Source organism: Globicephala melas, chromosome 9, assembly GCF_963455315.2.
Source record: "Globicephala melas chromosome 9, mGloMel1.2, whole genome shotgun sequence".
NCBI classification, from domain to species: Eukaryota; Metazoa; Chordata; class Mammalia; order Artiodactyla; family Delphinidae; genus Globicephala; species Globicephala melas.
Window position 1 is genome coordinate 8,091,526 of NC_083322.1, and position 18,560 is coordinate 8,110,085.

General features: G+C 38.4%; 1 protein-coding gene and 1 pseudogene across 3 annotated transcripts in view; both read right to left on the reverse strand.

Moving 5' to 3' along the window:
• CNTNAP2 (contactin associated protein 2) overlaps positions 1-18,560 on the reverse strand; it is a 2,034,513-nt gene that overhangs the window by 660,621 nt on the left and 1,355,332 nt on the right. For all 3 annotated transcript variants that reach the window (XM_060305187.1, XM_060305186.1, XM_060305185.1), the window contains exon 14: positions 15,238-15,438. In XM_060305187.1, the coding sequence (XP_060161170.1) occupies positions 15,238-15,438 (201 nt within the window). The remainder of the gene's footprint in view (positions 1-15,237; positions 15,439-18,560) is intronic.
• LOC132597880 (U2 spliceosomal RNA) lies at positions 11,412-11,575 on the reverse strand (annotated as a pseudogene).

Genomic DNA, 18,560 nt, shown 5'->3' on the forward strand with positions numbered 1-18,560 from the left:
AAAAAAGCCATTGGTAATTTGATAGGGATTGCATTGCATCTGTAGATTGCTTTGGGTAGTATAGTCATTTTCACAATATTGATTCTGCCAATCCAAGAACATGGTATATCTCTCCATCTGTTTGTGTCATCTTTGATTTCTTTCATCAGTATCTTATAGTTTTCTAAGTCAAGGCCTTTTACCTCCTCAGGTAGCTTTATTCCTAGGTATTTTTCTCTTTTTGTTGCAGTGGTGAATGGGATTGTTTCCTTAATTTCTCTTTCTGATCTTTCGTCGTTAGTGTATAGGAATGCAAGAGATTTCTGTGCATTAATTTTGTAACCTGCTATGTTACCAAATCCATTGTTACTCCCTCTGCAATTTTTTGGAAGAGTTTGTGAAGGATGGGTGTTAGGTCTTCTGTAAATGTTTGAGAGAATTCACCTGTGAAGCTATCTGGTCCTGGACTTCTGTTTGTTGGAAGATTTTTTTTTTTTTTTTTGCGATACGCAGGCCTATCACTGCTGTGCCCTCTCCCATTCTGGAGCACAGGCCCTGGATGCACAGGCTCAGTGGCCATGGCTCACGGGCCCAGCCACTCCGTGGCATGTGGGATCTTCCCGGACCAGGACACGAACCCGCGTCCCCTGCATCAGCAGGTAGACTGTCAACCACTGCGCCACCAGGGAAGCCCTGTTGGAAGATTTTTAATCACAGTTTCAATTTCAAAGCTTGTGATTGGTCTGTTCATATTTTCTATTTCTTCCTGGTTCAGCCTTGGAGGGTTATACCTAAGAATTTGTCCATTTCTTACAGATTGTCCATTTTATTGGCATTGAGTTGCTTGTAGTAGTCTCTTAGGATGCTTTGTATTTCTGTGGTGTCCGTTGTAACTTCTCCTTTTTCATTTCGAATTGTATTGATTTGAGTCCTCTCCCTCTTTTTCTTGATGAGTCTGGCTAAAGGTTTATCAATTTTGTTTATCTTCTCAAAGAACCAGCTTTTAGTTTTATTGATCTTTGCTATTGTTTTCTTTGTTTCTATTTCACATATTTCTGCTCTGATCCTTATGGTTTCTTTCCTTCTACTAACTTTGGGGGTTTTTTTGTTTTTCTTTCTCTAGTTCCTTTAGGTGTAAGGTTAGATTGTTTATTTGAAATGTTTCTTGTTTTCTGAGGTAGGAATGTATTGCTATAAACTCCCCTCTTAGAACTGCTTTTGCTGCATCCCATAGGTTTTGGCTCATCATGTTTTCGTTGTCATTTGTGCCTAGGTATTTTTTAACTTCCTCCTTGATTTCTTCAGTGATCTCTTAGTCATTTAGTAGTGTATTGTTTAGCCTCCATGTGTTTGTGTTTTTTACTTTTTTTTTCCTGTAATTTATTTCTAATCTCATAGCTAATTTATTTCTAATCTCTAATCTCATAGAAGTATTTCTAATCTCATTATGGTCATAAAGGTGCTTGATATGATTTCAATTTTCTTAAATTTACCAAGGCCTGATTTGTGACCCAAGATGTGATCTATCCTGGAGAATGTTCCATGTGCACTTGAGAAGAAAGTGTAATCTGCTGTTTTCAGATGGAATGTCCTATAAATATCAATTAAATCTATCTGGTCTATTGTGTCATTTAAAGCCTGTGTTTCCTTATTGATTTTCTGTCTTCATGATCTGTCCATTGGTGTAAGTGAGGTGTTAAAGTCCCCTACTATTATTGTGCTACTTCCATTTCCCCTTTAATAGCTGTTAGCCTTTGCCTTATGTATTGAGGTGCTCCTATGTTGGGTGCATATATATTTATAATTGTTATATCATCTTGGATTGAGCCCTTGATCATTATGTAGTGTCCTTCCTTGTCTCTTATAACATTCTTGATTTTAAAAGTCTATTGTATCTGATATGAGCATTGCTACTCCAGCTTTCTTCTGATTTCCATTTGCATTCAATATGTTTTTCCATCCCCTCACTTTCAGTCCGTATGTGTCCCTAGGTCTGAAGTGGGTCTCTTGTAGACAGCATATAGATGGGTCTTGTTTTTGTAACCATTCAGCCAGTCTGTGTCTTTTGGTTGGAGCATTTAATCCATTCCCATTTAAGGTAATTATTGGCATGTATGTTCCTATTACCATTTTCTTAACTGCTCTGGGTTTGTTTTTGTAGGTCCTTTTCTTCTCTTGTGTTTCCCACTTAGAGAAGTTCCTTTAGCATTTACTGTAGAGCTGCTTTAGTGGTGCTGAATTCTCTTAGCTTTTGCTTGTCTGTAAAGCTTTTGATTTCTCCATTGAATCTGAATGAGATCCTTGCTGGGAAGAGTAATCTTGGTTGTAGGTTCTTCCCTTTCATTACTTTAAATATATTGTACCACTCTCTTCTGGCTTGCAGAATTTCTACTGAGAAATCAGCTGTTAACCTTATGGGAGTTCCCTTGTATGTTATTTGTTGTTTTTCTCTTGTTGCTCTTAATAATTTTTCTTTGTCTTTAATTTTTGTCAGTTTGATTACTATGTATCTTGGCATGTTTCTCCTTGAGTTTATCCTACCTGGGACACTCTGCCCTTCCTGGACTTGGGTGGCTATCTCCTTTCCCACGTGAGGGAAGTTTTCGACTATCATCTCTTCAAATATTTTCTCGGGTCCTTCTCTTTCTCTTCTACTCCTTCTGGGACCCCTATAATGTGAATGCTGGTGTGTTTAACGTTGTCCCAGAGGTCTCTTAGGCAGTCATTATTTCTTTTCATTTATTCTGTTCCATGGCAGTGATTTCCACCATTCTGTCTTCCAGGTCACTTATCTGTTCTTCTGCCTCAGTTTTTCTGCTATTGATTCCTTCTAGTGTATTTTTCATTTCAGTTATTGTATTGTTCATCTCTGTTTGTTCTTTAATTCTTCTAGGTGTTTGTTCTTTAATTTTCCTAGGTCTTTGTTAAACATTTCTTTCATCTTCTTGATCTTTGCCTCCATTCTTTTTCCAAGGTCCTGGATCATCTTCACTAACATTATTCTGAATTCTTTTCCTGGAAGGTTGCCTATCTCCACTTCATTTACTTGTTTTTCTGGGGTTTTATCTTCTTCCTTCATCTGGGACATAGTCCTCTGCCTTTTCCTTTTGTCTCTCTTTCTGTGATCGTGGTTTTCGTTCTGCAGCCTGCAGGATTGTAGTTCTTCTTGCTTCTGCTGTCTGCCCTCTGGTGGATGAGGCTATCTAAGAGGCTCGTGCAAGCTTCCTGATGGGACGGACTGGTGGTGGGTAGACATGGGTGTTGCTCTGGTGGGCAGAGCTCAGTAAAACTTTAATCTGCTTGTCTGCTGATGGGTGGGGCTGGGTTCCCTCCCTGTTGGTTGTTTGGCCTGAGGTGACCCAGCACTGGAGCCTACAGGTTCTTTGGTGGAGCTAATGGCGGACTCTGGGAGCGATCTCATCAAATGAGTACTTCCCAGAACTTCTGCTATCAGTCCTTGTCCCCTCGGTGAGCCACTGCCACCCTCTGCCTCTGCAGGAGACCCTCAAAAACTAGCAGGTAGGTCTGTTTCAGTGTCCTGTGAGGTCACTGATCCTTCCTCCTCAGGGGCCTGGTGTGCACACTACTTTGTGTGTGCCCTCCAAGCCTGGAGTCTCTGTTTCCCCCCAGTCCTGTTGAAGTCCTGCAATCAAATCCTGCTGGCCTTCAAAGTTCGATTCTCTGGGGATCCCTCCTCTTGTTGCCAGACCCCCAAGTTGGGAAGCCTGACATGGGGCTCAGAATCTTCACTCCAGTGGGGGGACTCTTGTGGTATAATTGTTCTCCAGTTTGTAATTCGCCCACCCAGTGGTTATGGGATTTGATTTTATTGTGATTGCGCCCCTCCTACCATCTCACTGTGGCTTCTCTTTTGTCTTTGGATGTGGGGTATCTTTTTTGGTGAGTTCCAGTGTCTTTCTGTTGACGACTGTTCAGCAGCTAGCTGTGGTTCTGGTGCTCTCACAGGAGGGAGTGAGCGCATGTCCTTCTACTCCGCCATCTTCAATACATAATCTCCCCATTTTATTTTTACCTTTCCTTCTCTCTCTCTCTCCCTCTTTTTCCTTTTCTCTTCCTTTCCTTCTCTCTCTCTCTCCCATCTTTCTGCCTCTCCCCTACCACTTCTTCTTTCCTCCCCTTCCTCCTTTTTATTTTTTTTAAATATTTTGTTAGAAAATACAGGAGTTCTAGAGGCACATAAGCCTAGAGTTTAATCTTGGTTTGGACGCTTATCACAATATTTACCGTTTTTCCTGTGGTGAGTTAATTAACCCCTCTGAAGTTGTTTCTTCAGTTATGAAATGGAAACTGTGATATATAACCTGCAAAGTTTTGGAGGTGGACTGAATGAGCCAATATATGTAAATGCCCATGGTAAATGTTTAATACTAATGCCATTTCCCCTCCATTTACATCATCACCTAATTTGGAGATAATTATTTTTAAGTATTATTTATCCAACTATATAGGTAACAATATATTAAGCCTAAATTCCAGATCCAATACCAAGAGAAAGAAAGAGTCATCATTTCTTCAAGAGAATTTAAAACATGAGGTGAAGGTCAAAGTGGCTGTGGCATTCCTAGTAAACTATCACTCTGCAACATTATTCACTGTCATAAAAACTACCAGTTGCTGGTTGTGGCAAATAGTAAGCAAACACAACAGGGTAATTAGAACCCAGCTGCTATTTGGGTGACTTAGTATTTTAGAGAAGTTCTGTCACTCCCTGATGGGAAAATAACAACCTACCAAACATACAGTCTTCAAAATAAAACGTACCTATTATTTCATCCATATGCAATTCTACGTAGAAATGCATAAAGATGAGTTCTTTTAACTTTGTTTCTTTGAACTTCTTTAACATTTCCTTTACTTTGCATGGCAATGGGATTTGATTCAATTATGAGTAAACAACAACAAAACTGCAAAATAATGTTGATGGGGTGACAGAAATATTTTGCAGCTTTTCTAAGGTTATGGATATAGAGTGTTCTTATTTGGATCTATGGAAATGCTTGACTCTAGGCAGAACTCTGAGTGGACAATGAGTTAATAATGCCATATCCCTGGTGGACATATGCCAATTTGGTTAAAATGTGAAATAGAGGCGTCTACAGGTTTTTTCTGAAGCAACACAGAGAACAGGAAAATCTTTTCTTTGACTTATCTTCCTGACTAAAGTTGATCTACTTGATTCATTCAAATTGTCATTGCTGTAACCATATAAAATGATATTTCATTTGGCAACTTGACACCAGGCTCAAATGTGCCCTCATCAGAAATGGATAGATATGAGAATAAAATATCCCTCAACACCTCTAACATGTTGGTCTCACCTGTCTGATTCCATAGAGAGGTACACGTTGCACAAACGAGGGAATAAATCACTGCTACTCTAGAATTTCTCAGTTGTCCATTTAAAAAATAATGTTTACTGGTCACTTTTATGTATAAACTTAGCTAGGCTTAGGTGCCCAGTCATTAAACCAAACACTAGCCTAGGTGTTGCCATGTAGGTATTTTATAGATATCATTAAAGTCTATTATCAATTGACTTTAAGTAAGAGTGGTTATGCCAGATAATCTGGATGGGCTGATTCTATCAGTTGAAAGGACTTAGAGTAAATCTGAGGCAAATGTTATTTAAAAAGTATTATCTTTGCCTTCCTTGTATTCTCATAGCATCCAGCAGAGTATTTTGTATTCAATAAATGTTGCTGAATAAATAACTGAGCAATTTCTCAATAATACTCTAGATATTTCCAAGATATTTTTATAGTAAAACTCTCTTTTCTTTCAATATTCTATTTAAGGTATTTTGAATGGAGCTGGAGGAATCAGGCTTGCTGACTTCAGACAATACTACAAAGCTACAGTATACCACTGACACAAAAAATACATATAGATCAATGGAACAGGATAGAAAGCCCAGAAATAAACCCACGCGCCTATGGTCAGTTAATCTACGACAAAGGAGGCAAGGATATACAATGGAGAAAAGACAATCTCTTTAACAAGTGGTGCTAGGAAAATGGGACAGCTACATGTAAAAGATTGAAATTAGAACATTCTCTAACACCATATACAAAAATAAACACAAAATGGATTAAAGACCTAAATGTAAGACTGGATACTATAAAACTCCTAGAGGAAAACGTAGGCAGAACACACTTTGACATAAATCACAGCAATATTTTTTTGGATCCGTCTCCTAGAGTGATGGAAATAAAAACAAAAATAAACAAATAAGACCTAATTAAACTCAAAAGCTTTTGCACAGCAAAGGAAACCAGAAACAAAATGAAATGACAACCTACGGAATGGGAGAAAATATTTGCTAACAATACTACCGACAAGGGATAAATTTCCAAAATATACAAACAGCTCATACAGATTAATATCAAAAAAACGAACAACCCAATCAAAAAATGAGCAGAAGACCTAATTAGACATTTCTCCAAAGAAGACATACAGATGGCCAACAGGCACATGAAAAGATGCTCAACATCACTAATTATTAGAGAAATGCAAATCAGAACTACAATGAGGTATCACCTCACACCAGTCAGAATGGCCAGGATTAAAAAGTCTACAAATAATAAATGCTGGAGAAGACATGGAGAGAAAGGAACCCTCCTACATTGTTGCTGGGAATGTAAACTGGTGCAGCAACTATGAACAGTATCCATACTGTTCCTTAAAAAACCAAAAAGAGTTACCATATGATCCTGCAATCCCATTCCTGGGCATATATCCAGAGAAAACTCTAATTAAAAAAGATACATCGAGCTTCTCTGGTGGCGCAGTGGTTGACAGTCCTCCTGCCGATGCAGGGGACATGGGATCGTGCCACGGTCCGGGAAGATCCCACATGCCGCGGAGCAGCTGGGCCCGTGAGCCATGGCCGCTGAGCCTGCGCGTCCGGAGCCTGTGCTCTGCAACGGGAGAGGCCACAGCAGTGAGGGGCCCACGTACCACCAAAAAAAAAAAAAAAAAAAAAGATACATGCACCTCAAAGCATCACTACTTACAATAGCCAAGGCACGGAAGCAACCTAAGTGTGCATCAACAAATGAATGAATAAAGAGGATGTGGTATATACACAATGGAAAATTATTCAGCCATAAAAAACAACAAAATAATGCCATGTGCAGCAACATGGATGGACCTAGAGATTATCATATTAATTAAGGTAAGTCAGATAGAGAAAGACAAATATCATGATATCACTTGTATGTACAATCTTAAAAAATGATATAAATGAACTTATTTACAGAACAGAAATAGACTCACAGACATAGAAAACAAACTTATGGTTACCAAAAGGGATAGTGTGGGGGGTGGAAAAGGTTAGAGCACAGGGAACTATATTCAATATCTTATAATAACCTATAATGGAAAAGAATCTGAAGAAGAATATATATATATGAATTAATATATATATAAGTACATATAACTGACTCACTTTGCTATAAAACTGAAACTAATACACTGTGCATTAACTATACTTCAATTAAAAATGATTAATAAAAACATAATTTATCAAATCTGACAAAGTAGATTTATCCTCACTTTATGATGTCATTAAAATGTATAATTATAAAGTTTATGTACAACCAAAAAAGTTTGATTTAAGCACACGAAGAGACAATTTTCAAATTCTACAGAGTGATATAGGATTACTTCAAAGTTCTCATTTATTTCTATTTTAGTCATTGAAAAATGAAGCTACACACACATAGGCACTCACAAAATAAAACGGCAGCATTAAAAACAATCTTTATCATGCTATAGAAGGTCAATGTTCTTCAAAGTCTCACCTTAAAGCTCAAAATGTTGGCAACTTGAAATGAGTACACTTTTAGTAGAAGTCAGACAAGCTATCCTCAATAAATCTGACCTTAAGATTAATTTATTAATCAAAATATTGGATTTGACCCAAGGCCACTTGACAAAGAGTATTTCTAATCATAGACAGAAAAAGTAAATGCCAGGAGGGAAAATGTTCTTTCAATGGTGGTTGAAGAGATAGGGTGGGTACAGATACTGCTGGGCTTAGTTCTACCCTCACTTCGGTGGCAGCACACTGACCTCTCTACATGTTCACACTTTCTTAATGTGTCAGAAAAAAGGGTTTATAGTAGGATAGATTTGCATTTGAACCCCAGCTTGCCCGCTTCCAGCTGTAGTGATGTTCAGTGAGTTTATTCACCTCTTTGAGCCCTGTGTTTGCAAAATGGAGATAATAAAATCTACTTTGCATAACTTTGACAATTAAACGAGATAAAATGTCAAGGATGGTATTGGTCAATAGAATTTAATGGAAATCTCTACCTTTTTCTTTACCTCCTTTCTCAGAGCAGGTGTTCATTCTTTGCCAAGGCAAATTCCATACTCTTTTTTCTCTCGCGGGACTTCTTATGTTCCTTATCTGTCTTATACTTTTAGCTTCGTCCTCTTCACTGCCTCCTACATTTATAAACTTACTCATAACTCCCTCATCCTTAAAATCCCCAAACCCTCACTTGGGCTCTGCCTTCCGGTTAAGCAGCAATTCTCTATATAGCCATCCCTTTACCATGGAACTTTTTGAAAACCTTCACTTGTTTCCTTTTGCCATTCATTCTTCAGTGGCTCCACCCAGCAGACCCCACAGACGTGAAACTCCAGTGGCCTCGCAACAGCCAAAGCCAGGGGCTGACTTCCTTCTTTGATGTCTCACCACTGACCACATCTCAGTTTTCCTGTTTTTGTTTTTTACCTGTTGATTGTTAAACACACATTTCCCTTAGCTTCCCCATTATAAGGCTTTTCTAATTTGATTCTCTTCCTACTGCTCTGATCATTACTTTTGAGGCCCTTTAGTTAGCAGCATCCACTCCTTAAATTACTTTTTCAAGTTAGTAGTTTCTTTCCTTCTGTTCTTTTCTTGCACCTCCCATGACCTCTTTGAGTCATCCTGTGAAGGCTTTACAACTGTTCATAGTCATCCATTTTACCTTTACCCCTGGGTACTGGGAAGACTGCATTTTCCCTTCCCCTAAAGTTACTCTACATATACGCAATCACAGATCCTGTTCATTCTACTATCTAAACTTAAAACCGGCTTTCCTCCTAATTCCCAGTGAACATACAGGTCATCCAGTCTCCTCTGCACTCCTGTGACATTGTACCAGATGGTCCATCATACAAACTCTGCCCTTCCTGGATTCTATCCTCCTCATCACAGCCAGAATACCCTTACTTACAACCACTTCCTTTGCCCTTGGAGTGAAACCCTTACCATCACTCAGAGACTCTGGACTGATCTCCTCAAGTCTGCTTTCCTCTCTCTCACCTTAATGTTCTCTGCTGCAGCCACTCTGACGTCTCTCATTTCCTTCAAAGTCCTGTGCTCCTTGACCTGCATCTCAGAACTACTGCACATTCTCAAATCTCAAACCTAGATGTCCCACTGCCATTTTTTTCTTAGTTAACTCAAATGAATCCTTCACACCTCAGCCTACATATCACAATTCCTGATACACAAGAAACAATACATATATATGGATTGATTATCTCATCCATTATTCCAGCTGAGACTTTGATCAGCTCCTACCCACACTGCTGAAATAATCTCTACTCTGCCCTGTGACCATTCTGTCCCTTTTAACTACAGGGTCCTCTATGAAGATGCCAGTTGCCTGGGTGTAGAATATTGCTAGATTTAATTTTCTGATTTTACCTTTTAGTTATTACTATCTTCATTGCTTGTCCCATTTAATTGTATCCTCCAATTTCATTACACTTATTTAACATAATAATTAAGTAGATAAATGATTAATCTTTTGATTGACATACTGACTAGTCACAATGAAACTCATTCACGGAAAATACCAGTCTTTAGTTGCAGTTGAGCAATGTTTTATCTATGTTGTTTCAAGAGTTAAACATCATAGTTTCTTATAATGCACATCACAAGCTGAAAATTCACTTTTTTGATAGCTTCACTGAAGTTTAGAATTTTTTTCTAAAAATAGGTTATAAGTTACAATGCCAGACTCACGTTTTCTTGTCTTTTGGATGCCACTAAATCACAGTTCAGTATCATTAAAGTATATTGAATTTTACACAGCTTACTTAACAGGTAAAAATTGTGAACATAACTCCTTTTCAATAGATACAAAATCTAATAGTAAACTACCCAAAAGGATGGATAATTTATACTGTTTCTTTCCAAAAAAGAAGCAATAAAACTATGACTTATGAGAACAAAACTACATGGCACAATGAAAAACACTGAGAACAAATGAAATCAACACTAAATATAGTCAGAAAAATAGGAAACATATCAACTTTATATCTCTATAATTAAATATTTATATATGTAGGGAATAAATGCTTTAGAAGAAAATGCTTAATTAGAAAGTATAAAGTTTTATAAAATAAATACATGACAACAGTGCATCTAAAATACACAAATAAGCATTTAAAATCAGGCTAATAGGTCTTATCCAAATATAGAGAAATATTTTTGCCATTTAAAAGCATTAGGATTGTTGACTAAGTCTTGACTCAAGTGGGATCTAATATACTTTCTCCTGGTGTCTAATTTATCAAATTTAAGTTCTTGAGGTATTTATTCTCAGAAGTAGATTTCATTGTTTAAAGATTTCTGCCTTTCATTAAGTTCAGATATCAATATATTTGCAGTTCTGGAGATATAAATATAAAACATGTTAACATCCTTGTGGTTTTGGATAGCTATTAATGGTTTTTTTTTTTTTTTTCCGTTGGGTAGAATTAATTTGTTTATTTTCAAATTGGATGAAATCAAATAACCTTGTCTTTGTTCTGTGTCTTTTGTGAAGTTGATTAAGGACAACTGAATTAATAGTTACATTGCAAGGATGGATACGACCATAAAGAATGGCAAAAGCATTACTTTAAAATTGATTCCGTTTAAAGATTTTGTAGTAATAAAAAGAAGTGATGGGACTTTCCTGGTGGCACAGCGGTTAAGAATCTGCCTGTCAATGCAGGGGACATGGGTTTGAACCCTGATCTGGGAAGATCCCACGCACCGCAGAGCAACTAAGACCGTGAGTCACAACTACTGAGCCCGTGTGCCACAACTACTGAAGCCCATGTGTCTAGAGCCCGTGCTCTGCAACAAGAGAAACCACCGCAATGAGAAGCATGCTCACCGCAACCAAGAGTAGCCCCTGATCACTGCAACTAGAGAAAGCCCACGCGCAGCAACGAAGATCCAACGCAGCCAAAGAAATGAATAAATAAATAAATTTTTTAAAAAGTGATAACATTGTAAGTCATATATTACTATCCTTGTAAAAGTTGTAAGAAACCATTAATGAGTAAATCTACATTTGTTAGCTAATGGTGTGGTACAACTAAAGATTTATCAAAATAAAAATGAGGTCCATATACATGTAAAATCAACTCTTTATCATAAGTATCATTAGCAACTATAGAGCCCCAAATGAACTCTTGAGGGTAAGGCTCTTAAAACAATAACATTTTAAGTACATAGCTATTACAAACCCATTTGATATTCATTTTACACTTGATCTTAGCCAAAAGGCCAAGAAGCGATTGATATTCATTTTAATTGCCATGACTATAATGAATATACTTTGTATTCAAACAGATGTCACAAGTACTACTACAGAAGTTCCAATATAATTCAGCCTTAGTTAAGAATGAGTAAATGGATATTTAAAATGGAACGTTACCAGGAAGGAGGGAAAAAACCAATTACAGAAAACATCAGCTCCTTAAAATAGTAAATTAAAGATTTGTATTAAATTGTATTCTTTCATACTTGGACACATACAGAATACAGTAATACAGGAAAACTTGCTATATCAACCACTCCTTTTCCTTGCCTCAGCTGTCTACAGATTAATTAACCCTGAAAATAGAAATTGGGATATGAAAAATGACTAAGAAGAGTAGGCTGAAATTCACTTTACAATGGTCTACGAAAAGGATTTTTAAAATACCACTATGCCAATTTATTTTAGCTGGAGGAACAGGTAGTTATGTATGCCATTTTATTTCAGTTGGTGAGACAAGTTCTAATATTCCCTTTAATCTTCTCCCACACAGAGGACTGATGCCTTAAAATCCAAGATGAGAGGCCTCATGCCATAAATTAAAGATGGTATTTTTCAATGTACGGTTCACTGAATGAGGCATGGATGTTTGTTAAAAGCAAACATTCCTGTGCCCCAACCAAGTTCTCCCGAGTCAGAATCATGGAATCAGCACTGTGACGAGCAACCTGAAAATTCTGACGTACACACTTGTTTAAAAACAACTGACTGAAGGTTGAATGAGGTAATATTTAAAACAATATATTTGTCATTTCATTCCAGTCAGCAAACATTTATTAAGTCTGATCCTGTGTGAGTAAAAATTTGATACATGGAGGGTGTCCCCAAAGGCAAGAAGCATATGATAACATGATTTTCAATGCACAGTTTACTAAGTATAATAATAACCTGCAAATGTCTGCAAACACAAAGAAAATAGTGTGCTTACTGTACAGATGAACAATTCACTCTTGATTTCAATTTAGTAGTTCTTCCTCTGAAAAGGTGTCTGGAGGTTGAAGAGAAGTGTGTTTAGCCTATTATGAGAAAACGTAATGGAAGTATTTTTAAAAACAAATTTATCCTGTTTCCTGATGGTTTTGGACATCCTGGGTTTCCAAAAGGAGGGTAATAAGTGTGTGAGGCTTCTTGGTGGATGGGGGAAGGCACAGAGTATACCAATGAGGGAAGGGAAGGAATGAACTACAAGACCAGAATCGCTAAAAGCAAATTGTTTCTCTTACCTCTAGCCTAATTCTCCTGGTGCCTGAACTGTAAGATAAACTTATTTGGAGGTTGCATTGTGTTTTTTAACCACGAGAGCAAAAATTCAAACAGTAAAAGTTGACTTTGGAGTTTAATAGAAGAATGGAAGAAAATAAAGAAAACAAAGCTGATGGTACCAAGTTATTTTTCTGGTCAGCAGTTTTCCCTCACACCATCCCCTCCAGGACTGGAGACTGATGGACTGGAATCTTTGGAGTGAACTTCCACAGGGAGCACTCACTCATGAAACTGAGGGCAGACAAGCTGATGGGGTTCACTAATTGTGCCTAGTGCTCCGGATTTTCTATAATCGTTGGTTGACTTTTCTTAGCACTGAAACAGGATCCAGTAAAAATAAAATAAAAGGCTGAAATAAGTGAAAGGGGATAGAAGAACAGTTGTAGGGACCTTCAGGGATTTCCATTGCCCACAGCTATGGTTCTCACAGTGGTCTCTAGACCAGCAATACCATCATCACCCGGGAACTCATTGCACTAGCACACTCAGGCTGCCGTAGCAAAATACCATCGGCTGAGTGGCTTAAACGACAGACATTCTTTTCTTACAGTTCCGGAGGCTGTAAGTCCAAGAGCAAGGTACTGGCCAGTTTGGTTTCTGGTGAGAGTGCTCTTTCTGACTCTTCCTCTTTTTATAAACCACCAATTCAGTCAGATTAGGAATCCAACCTTATAACCTCATTTAACCTTAATTATCTCCTAAAAGCCCTGTCTCAAATACGGTCACATTAGGGATTAGGACTTCAACGTGTGAATTTTGGGGGACACAATTCAGTCCAAAACACTTGTTACACATGAAAATTCTGGAGCCCCACCTCAGACCTATGGAATCAGAAATTCAGGGAACGAAGCCCAGCAGTTTGTGTCTCATTAATCCCTCCGGGTTATTCGCATGCACACTAAAGCCTGAGAAGTATGGGCCTCCAGGGAAAATTCTCAGCATTGCACTTAATTTCCTCCACGGTTTCTCCCATTTGTACTTTCCAGCCTCATTTCTTACTGTGTTTTGACACGAACTCTGCTTCTGCTAAACTACTTCTCACCGTGGCCTGAAAGATCATTCGTATTCTGTCCTCCAGACTCTTGTTTACTCTCACCAACCTCGAATTGTCTTTCAACCTCTTTAATGAAGCATCACTTCAACATCCCAGCCACAGTCATGTCTTCTTTCTCCAAATACCAAAAGCATAATTGTCTGAACCAATCATTTTCATATTTTACAGATTTTACTTTCTTAGAGTTCATAGGTTATACTTGTCTGTAATTTTAGCACAAGGCTTTGCACATAAAAGCACTTAAATCTTCAAAACATTATAGACTGTCCTGCTTATAACTCTTCTCTGTGACTCCCTACAACACTGGCCCCAATACAACACTAATTTGGGGCATCAAGCAGTCCCTTGGTCTCTGACATAATGCCACTTCCAAAGTTGTTTAATAATAAAAAAAATCATCAATATACTATTTGCTCTTTATTAAGTCCTTAAGTGCATCAAGACTTATAACAGGCACTTAGTATATTCCCTGATCAAATTCTCATAATCACCCTGAAATAGGCATTATGATCCCTCTTTGACTGAAAGACACTGGAAACTGAGGCAGAGAAGTTCAATGAACTCCCCCAAAGTCACATACGCGAGAAGTAGCAAGGCTGAAAAGTGTGAACATATGTTTCTCTGACTCAAAGCACATGCTTTACTTCTATGTTATACTATAGATGAAGAGATTTAGTTTGCTGTCAACATAATGAATTTACTGCCAAGAATCCCAGAGTGTATGGCTCTTGTGATAAAGATACTTCCAATATACCCTTTGTAAACTATCTTCTTTACCCCCAACACACACACACACAAGTCCTGAAGCACTGCTAAAAGTAAGCCATCGTGGAAAAAAAGAGCAGACTTCTTGAGACCAACAGATACTGTTAAATGACTACAGACAACAAACAGCTCTAAATTCTATCGCTCTTCTATATGCTATTTACCTGCAGACAGCCTTCAGAATTCTTTCATCTCTATGTTAGAGACAACTGAAGAACTCAAAGGGAATTACTTGAAAGTTCACAAGGAGCTTTGATAAACTTTTGCCCAAAGCAAATACTGATAATTACGCACTAGAAGCACTGACACACACACATATATGCATATAAAAGTTTTAAATCGCTAAGTTAGAAACAATGGAATTTTTCTGAAAAAAATGGTATTTCTTAGCTTCCTTCTGCAGAAAGAAAAAACAAGTGGTCATATTTTACTTTCACAGCTGCCCATGCTTTGAAGACTGGACTGTTAAGATAATAAGCCACACCTGTTGGACTGTTTAGGTAATTCCAATCACCAGCTAAGATAATAATTAAAAGTAACATTCCATTCTCAGCCTACCTGGGGTGTTCAACAACCTGGACATCTTGCAGAAATAGGAGATGTACTGCTCACAGTACTCGGCGCTGCTGGTGATGGCGCTGATCTGGTCCATGGAGGCGCTGTAAATGAGCTGTGTCACCGAGTATTTTTCTGGGTTGTAGCCCACCACCGTCGTCTGCATCTGCAAATCATGAGACACTATCGTCCACACTTTGTCCTCTGTGGGGAGAAAAATGCCACGACAATGGGTCATTAGTATGCAAATGCATCTTCAAATGTCAGAAAATAAGTGAGCTATAATTTCACTGGTGTTTTCCCTGAACTGCTGTAGAACAGAGCTAAGGATAGTAATACTTAAAGTAACCCCTACCCTTTCTCACACTTAAGTTCTGCTTATATAGACAGAGTAGAAAAGTAATATTTTTTATTAAAAACAAACGCAAGATAGCTCCTGAAAATGAAACCAAATAGCCTGAGAATCTGGTTGATGCTCTAATATCTGCAGCATTCAATGTGAGGCCCATTGTGTTCCAAAGGCTTCCCGACTCTGTAATCCCTCACTCCTTCCGTAGAACAGTATTTGCTCCTTCCTAAAGGAACTACGTGCTCTCAAGCCTCTGGATCTTTGTACGTGCTGTTTGCTCTAATCAGAATATGCATACTCATCTTGTCAACAAATATTCTTTTCACCCTGACCTTTCAGTTATAATTAGACACTGCATGCTCTGTTACTGAAATGCTCTACACATGTGGAATGATGCAAATAAGTAATTATCTTGGTGTTTTGGACCCTGAAAATTTCAATATGTGAAAAGGAGAAGCATATATAAGATTGATGAGATTAAATTAAAATGGTATATAGTTCTGCATTTGAATTAGAAGCATCACTATGAACCCAGGATGATGTTATCTTTTTTAAAATGTAGATATATGTCTTAGCTCTGTCCACTGAAAAAGTTCCCAAACAAGGACCAACCTCTGGCACCCGACTGTCATTACTCAATACCATTTTCCATTAAGAGAAAACTAAGCTCCTGGAGAAATGGCTGATTCAGGGCTGGAAATGGATAAGAGGAGCCTGGAGCATATTGTCACTTCAGAAACAAATTACTGGAGACAGAGAGTGGTTCAAAAAACCCCAGGGCCAAAGAAGGATGATTTTAATTAACATCAATAAGAATTTCCTGCAATGAATTAAAATACAGCGAGTATATTTAACTCCATGAATTTGTACAAAAAAAAGAAATGTCTAATTTTGGAAGATGCTAGGTAACTAACTCATTACTTTGAATATTGGTAAATAGAGGCAAAGAATCCAGCATTCAGTCTACCTTAGCTATGTGAGGTGTAATGTAACTACATACTTTCTTTACGGAAATATTTCAGCTCATAAATGAAGGCTAAATGATAAATGTTTTAACTTCTAACAAGTTAGTAGGATCTAAGTAGGACTATTCATGGTCACTAATATAACAAGTAAAACTGGAGGAGACGTCGTCCTGGGGATCAGGAGGGGCGGGCAAGTACACAGGCCTACCTGTGGAGGGGTGTGGACAAAACTCAGAGGTGAATTTCACCAAGCTTACAGACCTACCTGCCAACTTCTAGAAAATACAGGGGAAAGGGGAACATGTTAAATGTCACCAAAGGGAAACAGCGAAATCCATGCTGTGGAAAACTGTATACATCATACAATCTAGTTTTTCAACAGGTGAGTGATAAATAACAAAGGAAGAGAGAGAGACACACACACAGGAGAGAGACAGAGAGCTTTAGATTAAGAGAGATGAGAGATGTCCTGAACTTGCCCCTCCTGAGGTCTTCCTATTTCAGGAAATGGCAACTCCACTCGTCCAGTTCTAGGACAAAAGCCTTGGAGTCGCTCTCAACTCTTCCCTTTCTTCCACCTCCTCCTGCAGCCTGTCAGTGACCCCCGCCTGCACTACCTTCAATAATTATTCCGAATCTGGGCACTCCTCACCCCACCCCCCACCATTGCTCTGGTCGAAGCCCCAGGGCCGCTCGCCTGCATCCCACAGTAACCTCTAACCAGTCCCCTCTTTCCACCCTTGCACCCTCACGCCTACCTTCAACACATCAACCAGGCTGAGGTTTTCGAGCACAAGTCAGATTCTGACACAGCTCAGGGTCCTCACATGGCACCCGGTCTCATTCACAGACAAAGTCTAGTTCTTAGAATAGTGAAAGACCCTCCGAGATCCGGCTCTTCCTTGCCGCCCTACTAATCGCCCCCTTGCTCCTTTGGCTCTGCCTCCTTGGAGACTCGCACTTGCTCTTTCCTGCATCTAGAGCCGTCTTTCCTCAAGCCCACTCTTTCTCCAGATCTGAGCTCCAGTGACAACCTTCCCTTCCCGAGTCCCACCCCACCACAGATGCTCTCCATCTACCCGCCCAGCTTTGCTTTTCTCCATAACGTTTATCTCTATCTTAGGGCACATTTAAATTATTTTTAAATGTCTGTCTCCCACCTTTAGAAGGGAAGAAAGCAGGGATTGTTTCAATGCTATATGGAATGTGTTTAGGATGGTAATTGACATATAGCAGGTCTTCAAAAATATTAGTTGAATAGAAGAATGAATTAATTAAAATAAACAGAATACAAATACTTAATCTAGGAACTTTTAAAAATCGCTTTGGTTCAAGTTCTGCCGAGACTATCCTTAGAGACTGTGGACAGGCCACTTCACTCCTCTGAGCCAGAATCGCCCTTCATCTGTTACAACATGGCTCTCTATGAAGACTTCCCAGCGTGCTGTTCTTAAATTGATTAAAAGAAGTTCAGTTATGGTGTCCCCTGTAGTCATTTTCTATAGATAATTGTTTTTCCAGTTTTGTCTTTGGCCTGATCAGAACTGCCTTCCTTTAGTTCCTCTGATACAGCAAGAAAAGTTACAATATATTTTGGTAATTCTGTCACTTTCTGACATGATTCTGAAAACAAACTGATTGTCATGTATATCCAGACCTTCAGATTTACCTTCACCTAATTAAAAATTCGTTAATTGAATTAGGTTACTTCTATCACTTTTCTGTTACAATAAGTCTATGGCATAGAATTCTCAAATGTTTGACACCACTGACTTTTTCCTCCCTCCCTCCTTCCTCTCTTCTTTCTTTCCCTCCCTCCCTGCCTCCTTCTTCGTTTCTTTCTCTTTTTCTCTTCCTTTAACTTCTGATGGAACAGCATTCTAATCTGACCCTCCTTTAAACATCATAACCCCCTTTTTATATATACAAAATAGGTTAATAAAGGCAAACATTAACTAAGCAAGTAAAACACAATGATCACCAATTATGGTCACTGTCAATAACTTTAAAAA